Here is a 9,356-nt window from a genome sequence, read left to right as displayed (position 1 = left end):
TGATTTTTAAGCAAATTTATTTATTGGCTTTTTGCTTTATAACAAACAAACTGGCTTTAAACAAAAATATCTAGCCATTTGAAATTAGAGGCAACCACTGCATTTTAATCACGATCTGCACGGGCAGTTGTTTTTGATTTGATTTAGATTAATTTCAGGATTTAAAACAAAAACAGAATGGTCTGACTTTAGGTGTTATTTATTTGCTACATAAAACATCTGCACGAAACAAAAACAGCAGGTCTGAATGAGACGCACTCTCTGACAGCAGGTGGCGCTTATGAACAGGGTTGCCAGGTTTTCGCAATAAAACTAGTCCATTCGCGTTTCGAGGAGGGTTCCCCTGTAAAAATCGCATTCCGGGGGTAAAATACACGTTTTTCGGCGGGTATCTTCAAGTAAAATTCACATTCCAGGGACTAAATATCACGTTATTGGGGTCGCTTCAACCCGCGGACATGAACAACAACCCGCGGCAACAGTGTTAAAGAAGCCCAATGCCGCGGGAAAACCGCAGACTTGGCAACACTGCTTATGAACCGACCGCAATATAGCGTTTCCTTGTTTATCGCTGTAAACAAAGCAGAGCTGCGCTTTATACGGAGAAGAAAATGCCATCGAAACTTTTCTCAAGACCGTTCCCTTCAGTGACACATTAATATAACCCCATAAATGTAATGCATTTTTTTTTACTTATTTTACTGTTTTGTTCGGGATCTACTGGGACAGTGATAAAGATCTACCAGTCGATCGCGATCGACGGGTTGGCGACCACTGTTCTAGAGGATCTTAAATGGTTGATTGACAAATGTAGCAATATTTTATCCACATGAGAGTCTTTTTTCTGTAATGATCTAACAATTTTTATGCTAAATATTATGTATAGAGAATGTATGTAAAGACGGGTGTTCCTTTCCTGCTGGACGAGTCGGACACGCTGCTCGCTTATGAGGAGAAAGCCAAAGCTGAAGCACTGACGAGTGAAGAGCTGCTGATGTCCTGCATCACCTCACTGAACCACGTGCAGCAGCTCGAGATCATTCACCGTAAGAGTGTGTGTGTGTGTGTGGCTGTTATTAAAACATTTGTACACACACACACACACACACACACAGACACACTCACTCACACACACTCACAGACACACACAGTCTACACACACACACTCTCACACACACACACACACATCAGATCTGGAGTGTGTGCTTCGGGTTTCCAAATCAGCTTAACAGTTTGTGCGTCTGTTAAAAGTGCTAAAAAAACCACAGGTCTGGATCCACCCAAAACAGACAATGAGTGTGTGTGTGTGTGCATGTGTGTGTGTGTGGAGAAGGATACACTGGGATGGAGAAGCAAACAAAACACAAACGGACAGTAATCTCTCTGAAATAAGCAAATATCCAGAAACCATCTGCGGCTAATAATGCAAACAAACACACTGATGACATCATCACCATCAGCATCAGACTCATCTGGACTCAAAAACACACTCTGTAACCCAGCCATTCCCAAACTTTTTTTTGTCAGCCAAACCTCTTAGTAGGGCTGGTCCAAATACCATTTTTTGAGCTTCGAAGCTTCGATAGTAATCAACACCGTATATTCGAAGCTTCGGAGGGAGGGGGCTGAACATATTCTTCTCTCGAACACCGTGTCTATATTCTGAAGGATTTTACTGAAGGGTGTGACAAAATACTATAGAACTCATTATAATCAGTGATGCTGTCTACACTGGATGTGGCGCGGCGCGACACGACAAATCCCCGACAGAAAACTGCTGCTGCATTCCATTTATTACGTATTGACACAAATTTCAAATGATTTTCAACAGTTGCTTTTTCGCGTCCAGTGTAGCTGTTTAGCTGTTGCGGCGCTGCGCGGCAACTGTCGCGTCTGGTGTAGACGCGGTGTAATAAAGGCAGGAATCTGTGTCTGTCTGTCTGTTTACATTTTTATTATGTCGAGAACCGTTCATCCAATCGACTTAACGCGTGGCGGGTGTGTTGCTGCGGACCCAAGGGAGTGCAGTGTCGCATTTTGGTGCAATATGGACACGCGTCACGTTCAGAATTAATAAACTTAATAAACTACAGAACAGCGCGAGCCGGAAGCGGCGCGCCTCACTATTCATTGAGCATGCAGGGCTTACATGCTCTGAGAACGGACACTGCACTAGTGATACAAAACACACAGGTCTGTTAAGAGCAATACTTTTAATATAGACAAATTATTATTAGGCTGGGCTACTGTACGTTTTTTATGACTGCCGTATTCACAAGTATTTTCCAAGCAAATTAAGTGCACGTTTTTATCATGTGTAAAATTACTGATTAACATGGCAGATAAAAGCAGCTCGTTTTATTTTACACCAACAATATACTATAGGCCTACTACTTACAGAACTACTTGATGTTTGAACTTTTCCTCACTCAATTTAAAGTGCTCCCACACAGCTGAGGTCTTCGGCATTTTTGTCTTCTCTTCCAGATGAAATTAATCATGACGTTCACTCATGCGATTCATATTCAAGCGCGAATGAGAACCATTTCGCGGGGGATGCCAGGTGTTCGAAAAAAAAAAAAAGAATATTCGAATCTCAAAATTGAAAATCGAATGCCAACCCACCAAACGAATATTCGAATAATCTAATATTCTGGTCCAGTCCTACCTCTTAGACATGAAATATTCACTCAAAGTCGCCCTGAGATCTTAAGTCAATATTTCAATACTTTTAACAACATATTTGCATGTTCACGGTTCTCTGATGTTGCTTAATGGTCACATGACATGCAGGTAAACAAATAACATATTTAATCTTTTAGTTTGATCTTTTTTATTTTAACAGTTTAATACATAGAGCTGCACAACTTGGCCAAAATATTACATATTACATAGATTTTTTCATGTATGGTGATTTTGCAATATGACATTTCGTCACATATGAAAAAGTCTAAAATTGCTGCTGCTGAAACCTCATTCAGGGTCTTTATGATGATGATGATGATGATTAGTTTTAGTTTTAACTAAAAAAAAAATGAAACCATAAATATTATTGCTGTAAATGACAGTTGTACTGTAAAATAAAAAACTAATATTTAATAATTATAAAATAATTTTTGTTTTACACTACAACCCTCAAGCATTAACCCTCGAATCCCCATTCGGGAAACCCTGCTGTAAATGACTGTCCTTCAGTAACGTCTGTGTCTGATAAGTAAATATCAGTATTTCATCTCATTTTATTTCTAAACTTTACAGATTTCCAATCTCCACCCAAACAAAAACAAAGTTAACAGGCATTTTCTGAAGGAAACAGAAGTGATGAAAACACCTCAAAATCATTCTAGATCATTTAAACACAACAAACACGTCAAAACTCACAGAGACTAGAGCAAATCACCATTTAGTATGCAAATTAATTCAAGAAAAAACACCAATCAAAATCAACTTGTCATCACTGAGGCTTTGATTCTGAATCTCAGAAAATATGAGCCACACACACACACACACACACACACACACACCAGAAACCCCGGCAGCGTGTGTCAACATGTGTGTGTTTGATTATAACATGTAGCAGTGAGATTCCAGAGGACTGTAATGGAAACACACACACACGGAAACACACACACACACAAACACACACACACAGCTTTCAGCAGATGAAATCAGACACACACACTGAAGTAATCTGACAGCAGGCAGGAAAAACTGAAGAGATGAAAGAGAAACGTTACATACAGTGATCAGGATGTTGTCATTACAACTTCCAACGCAGGACACACACACACACACACAGACACACACACACACACACGTGTTTAGTGATCTAAATGGAGAGATTGCATAGACTTCCGTTGTTTTTATATACAGGTAGTTATAAACACTATAAGCAAACACAAACCCTAACAGAAAACTTAACCCAAAAAAAAAAAAAACGTATTTTTATACTTTTTTTTTTACAAATGTGGATGTTCACAGAAAATTTCTAGCAAACACGCACACACACACACACAAATACTGAACACTTAAAGACTGCAGAAAGAGAAGAAACGCATGTCAGGCAGGATAGAAATTTCACACACACACATTCACGACATTATACTGAAACACACATGAACACAATACAAGCTACACATACCAGCACAGAAACACACACTCATTCATCAGGACATTAGTAAATCAGCCTCTGTGTGTGTGTGTGTGTGTGTGACACACAAAGCTGTCCATTGAGGAAGGTAAAACTGCTGCTTCACAAAGAATGTGAAGAGAGACACAATCATGGTCTCCTGCTCATTCTCTCGCTCTGTATATTGTTGGGTGGGTCTGTCTTAGCATTCCTTAGTCTTGCAGCACACACACACACACACAAACACACACAGCACAGCACATGTGTCTAATATGATGCGTGTTTTCCAGTAATACTAATATCCCCCCCCGACAAAAACACATTTAAATCATATGCACACTTAAAAACACACTTAAAACACACTCTTACAACACAGACTTAAAAAGCAAACACAACTAAACAAACACTTAAAACACAGACTGAAAAAAAACACAAACACACTCATTGAAAAAAACACTTACACGCAGATGTAAAAAACACTCAGAACACACACAAGCACTCTATCACACTTGAGAAAACCCAACACATTTTAAACAACAATGACAGAAAATACTGCAACAACTCACCCAGCTGATTGGCACGAGGTTGAAAGTTCAAAGGTCACCCCTCAACCCCTGTGTGTGTGTGTGTGTGAGATGTATAAGCGCAGTGCACTAATATCCCCCCCCGACAAAAACACATTTAAATCATATGCACACTTAAAAACACACTTAAAACACACTCTTACAACACAGACTTAAAAAGCAAACACAACTAAACAAACACTTAAAACACAGACTGAAAAAAAACACAAACACACTCATTGAAAAAAACACTTACACGCAGATGTAAAAAACACTCAGAACACACACAAGCACTCTATCACACTTGAGAAAACCCAACACATTGTAAACAACAATGACAGAAAATACTGCAACAACTCACCCAGCTGATTGGCACGAGGTTGAAAGTTCAAAGGTCACCCCTCAACCCCTGTGTGTGTGTGTGTGTGTGTGTGTGAGATGCATAAGCGCAGTGCAGAGCTGCACAAACACACACTGATGTGAATCACAGCCGACCGAATGACAGAATGAGAGAATGAGGAGCGAATGAGAGCAGAGAGGGGCAGTGTGGGCGGAGCCTATAGATGAGTGGGCGGGGTCAGATAAATCACTGCACTAGGAGCTGGGGGCGGAGCTTAGTCACAGTCTGATCAGCAAACCTGAAACTGTCTCTCTCTCCTTCAGTCTGATTCCTTTAGCAATCTGATGCAGGAATGATTCAAAACAGAAGAAAGATATTCCGGTTTCTTTTAAGACTAAAACAAGATTATAAAATATGAATACATCAGCTTTTAAAGTGAAGAGAAAACTCTTTTTGATCAAATCATTCTGATACGGTATTGGTCGCAGGTTGATGTCCAATTTACAATCTGAGTCCTGCAGAAAAACCAGTGATGCAGAAGTATGGGAAAGGTCAAAGGTCACTCATGGTGGCCTGTATGATACATCATAATGCTGTTAAAGATCTCACATCAGAGGATTCTATCTGCTGCATCTGTCTGTCTGTCATTAGCCCGTCTCTCTCTCTCACTCTCTATGTGAGTGAATGGACTCTTTGTCTGTCCATTTCTCCTCTTCCCACTGAAACAGCAGAGGAATCCTGGGAGCTTGTGAGTGTGTGTGTGTGTGTGTGTGTGTGTGTTTTAGGAAGCAGATCATATCACGCTGTGATTGGTTTTGTGTTGTTTTGGTGGACTGCAGTGAAGGCTTCCTGTGTGTGTGAGTTCATACAAATGAATCATCTCATATCATCCAAACTCCAAAGACCGACTTCATCAACTAATGCCAGTATTTATAGTTCACATCATGACAATACATCTGATAAATATTCAGTAATTTAAAGCATGATGTTGCACCAATGAGTTTTCAATGTGGGTGCAGCTACACACCTGAACAACAGCAACATACTGCGGTTTGAAGCGTTTAACATTGCATACCATTCCACAAAGTATTTTTAGATTATAATAAACATTCCTTCCTTTTATATAGTGCTTTACTGGATAGCAGTCAGTGGGATCTCCTCATTAGTATGCAGTGTGCAGTAAGCTAGCAGTCCATTTAGAAACCAAGTGACTGGTGACATCAGTTGCTCATCATGTGTCACAGTCACACATTGCTGTGGACTGAAAATATGCAATACTGAAAATGTCTTGACAAAATAATTCATGGTGACAAAAAAACTCTAGAAAACGTACGTTGTGAAATTTAGACGTGAGCTTAACACAAGACAAAAAACAAGGTAAAATAGGGTAAAAATCTTTTGTATTACAAGAAATGTTATGTTTACATATGCAAGTTGGACAAAGCCAAGTTTAAAATTCTAGTCTGATTTTGTTGACATATTAGAGTTAAAGGTTTTTACTGTGGGGATTTTGTATTTCTCTTTTTATCACTTCATAAATCAGAAAATAATGTCAACAGACAAAAAAAAACATTTTTGACATGTTTTTAGGAATAAAATGTTATATAAATCAGTGCAAACAATATATATGATCAAACCCCTCAGTAAAAACCTTCAGAATATAGAGAGGAACACAACTCTAAGTTTTGGTGCATGTAAGTGCTGCTGGAGTGGAGAAAAAACTTTTAAAGATATGTAATGTAATTTAAATCTACAGACGCAAATAGATAAAGTACAATAAAATAAACACTTAAAAGTGTATTTTAGATGTTTTCTCTCCACTAGTCTGAAACAACATGTTAAAAAAAAGCCAAATAGACCAAAATCTCAAAATTGACCACTGCATTAAAAAAAGTAATGTTTCTGCCAGTACAAACCCATTGAACGGACTGTAAGTCTGTCCTTCACAGCTTTGAGTTCATTCACAAACAATTTAATTAGGGGTTCAAGCACGCAGTGCTGAAACCCTATTGAAATCGTTAGGATTTTTATTTTTTTTATTATTATTCTTCTCCCCTAAAACTGATCGTGCAGACCAAACCGTAAGGCCTAGAGACTTGAAACTTGGCCAAATGATAGAGCTCAATTTGGGGAGAACCTATCAAAGTCTCAGCCCAATCGGCCAATAGGGGGCGCTACAGCGATCAAAAACGCAAAAGTGCCAATAACTCCTAAACCGCTTATTGTAGACTCCAAAATGCTACATTTTTGGAATCCTTGGGTCAAGGCAAATTTAAAATGGTCACTCTGATTTTTGATCTAGGAGGTCTCGTTTTTCCGCAAATTTTAATTCTGTCCAGACAGCTGCAGAAATAGGGCTGCACGATTTGGTGGGGGGAAATTAATTGCAATTTTATGATAAAAATTGCGATTGCAATTTAAAATGATTTTAAAAATCCAGGGTTGCTATGCTCATTTGTAAGGCTGCATTTAATAATAATATACTTAGTAATAATAGCAATAATTATATAATTAATTATATAATTATATATATTTATGCAAAAATTTATTATCATTATTATTATTATTACTACTACTACTAATTAAAAAAATTACTAAATAAAACAAATAAGAAATAGTAATTGTAATATTTCAACGCAATAAAAATTGAGTATTTAATTACAAGTATTTAATTAAATAACAACAATGATAATAATAATATAGCAGCAAAAATAAATAAATAAGAACTTAATTGTAATATTTTAATGTAATAAATAAATTGAGTATTTAAATAATTATAATAATAATAATAATTTATTTCACGTTACTGTACAGTACTTACTAATATTTATGGTCTTAATTTCTTCATTTTCAAACAAACTTTTATTTTGATGTAAAACCACAGGAAGCCCTTAAAGCTTCTGTTTTGTTGATATGCGCAGGTAACACTTTGCAATAAGGTTCATTAGTTAACATTATTAATGCATGAACTAATATTAACTAAATAGGAGCAATACAATTGTTACAGTATTTAGTAATCTTTGTTACTGGTAATTAATAAAAGTTCAACTGTTCATTGTTAGTTCATGTTAGCTTAGGTCCATTAATTTATATTAACAAATAAAACATTGGGTTTTAATAATGATTAATAATTTAGGTTAATATGAGCTGAGCTTAAATGCTTTCAAAGTATTTTTCATTGTTAGTTCATGTTAACAAATGGAAAGTGTTACCTATGCGCTTCTTATTACAAGTTTAAATGGAAGATGGTTGGCGCATGTTATTTCACAAAAGCTTGTAAAGCAGCTTTCCTCATGATTGGTCGTTACCTGCGCATCGCTTGCAGAAAACCACGGCCAGGTTGATGGCGGCCCACTCAGGTTTGGCAGCGCTGCAGTCGGCACACATCTGATTGGACGGCTCCGTCCAGATGCGCTCAGCCACTTCGTAATTGGACAAAGCCTCTGCGACAGAGTTGCGCATGGCCTCCACCCACTGATCCTTCAGCTGGTCCGTATCCGCTACAAAACTACAGACACGCAGACTTTTTAAAGGAGACATATTATGCCCCTTTTTACAATATATAATATAAGTCTCTGGTGTCCCCAGAATGTGTCTGTGAAGTTTCAGCTCAAGATACTCCACAGATCATTTATTATAACATTTTGAAAATGCCTATTTTGACTGGAAGCAGAAAAACTCTGTTTTTCGGGCCTGTGTCTTTAAATGCAAATGAGCTGCTGCTCCACGCCCCCTTTTCCAGAATAGAGCTGCACCATTACAGCTCGGACCTGCTAAAAACATCTGTTTTGGTTCTGATTATCATGTTTATCGCGCTGAAATCATGCGTTTTAAACCATATGAGTTTAAACTTCTGATATAAGGTTTTCTGAGCGCACACATCAGTAGCACATGCACAGAAAGCGGCTGTCACAGCATGTGAGTACTAAACTAAGTTCTCATTCACACACAAGTTTACCTTAAAAACACACATGAGTTACAAAAACAGTGGGTTATGTCTGTGAAGGTAAACAGCTGGGAAATAAATTGCTTGTTTATTTTAGATCTAAATGGCAGCAGCAATATACAGTAAATAAACCAATAAATACACTGCTTGTCTCCTCTGAGGCTGGGACTCTAAACAGTGTTCTGTGATCGTCTGTGCAGCCAAACACAGAACAGTTAGCATGTTTTGCTCAAACTTTCGCTATGGCATTAGAACTAGTACACCGTTGTCGCTTGCGAAAACAAATGATGGTGCCTTGGGTGTAAACTTACAGATTAAGGGGCGGTAATATTATAATGAGATCCCTTTGCAACGTCACCAAGGAAGCGAAATCAGACG

The 9,356-nt window shown here is 38.0% G+C and overlaps 1 protein-coding gene and 1 long non-coding RNA gene across 2 annotated transcripts in view; one reads left to right on the top strand and one right to left on the bottom strand.

Annotated features, from left to right (window-relative positions):
• The first annotated feature begins 890 nt into the window (after positions 1-890).
• Positions 891-9,356, top strand: part of LOC107731859 (uncharacterized) — an 18,241-nt gene continuing 9,775 nt past the window's right edge. The window contains exon 1 of the long non-coding RNA XR_001638813.1: positions 891-1,054. This is a non-coding gene — a long non-coding RNA (uncharacterized LOC107731859). The remainder of the gene's footprint in view (positions 1,055-9,356) is intronic.
• The window catches only part of LOC107731858 (arf-GAP with Rho-GAP domain, ANK repeat and PH domain-containing protein 1-like), a 4,335-nt gene continuing 3,282 nt past the window's right edge, over positions 8,304-9,356 (bottom strand). Inside the window, exon 3 of the mRNA XM_016543053.1 lies at positions 8,304-8,540. Within this exon, the coding sequence (XP_016398539.1) occupies positions 8,324-8,540 (217 nt within the window). The 3' untranslated portion in view covers positions 8,304-8,323. The remainder of the gene's footprint in view (positions 8,541-9,356) is intronic.

Source organism: Sinocyclocheilus rhinocerous, unplaced genomic scaffold (assembly GCF_001515625.1).
Source record: "Sinocyclocheilus rhinocerous isolate Xijiao unplaced genomic scaffold, SAMN03320098_v1.1 scaffold6028, whole genome shotgun sequence".
In the NCBI taxonomy this organism is placed as follows: domain Eukaryota; kingdom Metazoa; phylum Chordata; class Actinopteri; order Cypriniformes; family Cyprinidae; genus Sinocyclocheilus; species Sinocyclocheilus rhinocerous.
Note: the sequence above shows the minus strand (reverse complement) of the source record. Positions and strands in the feature narration are given on the sequence as shown.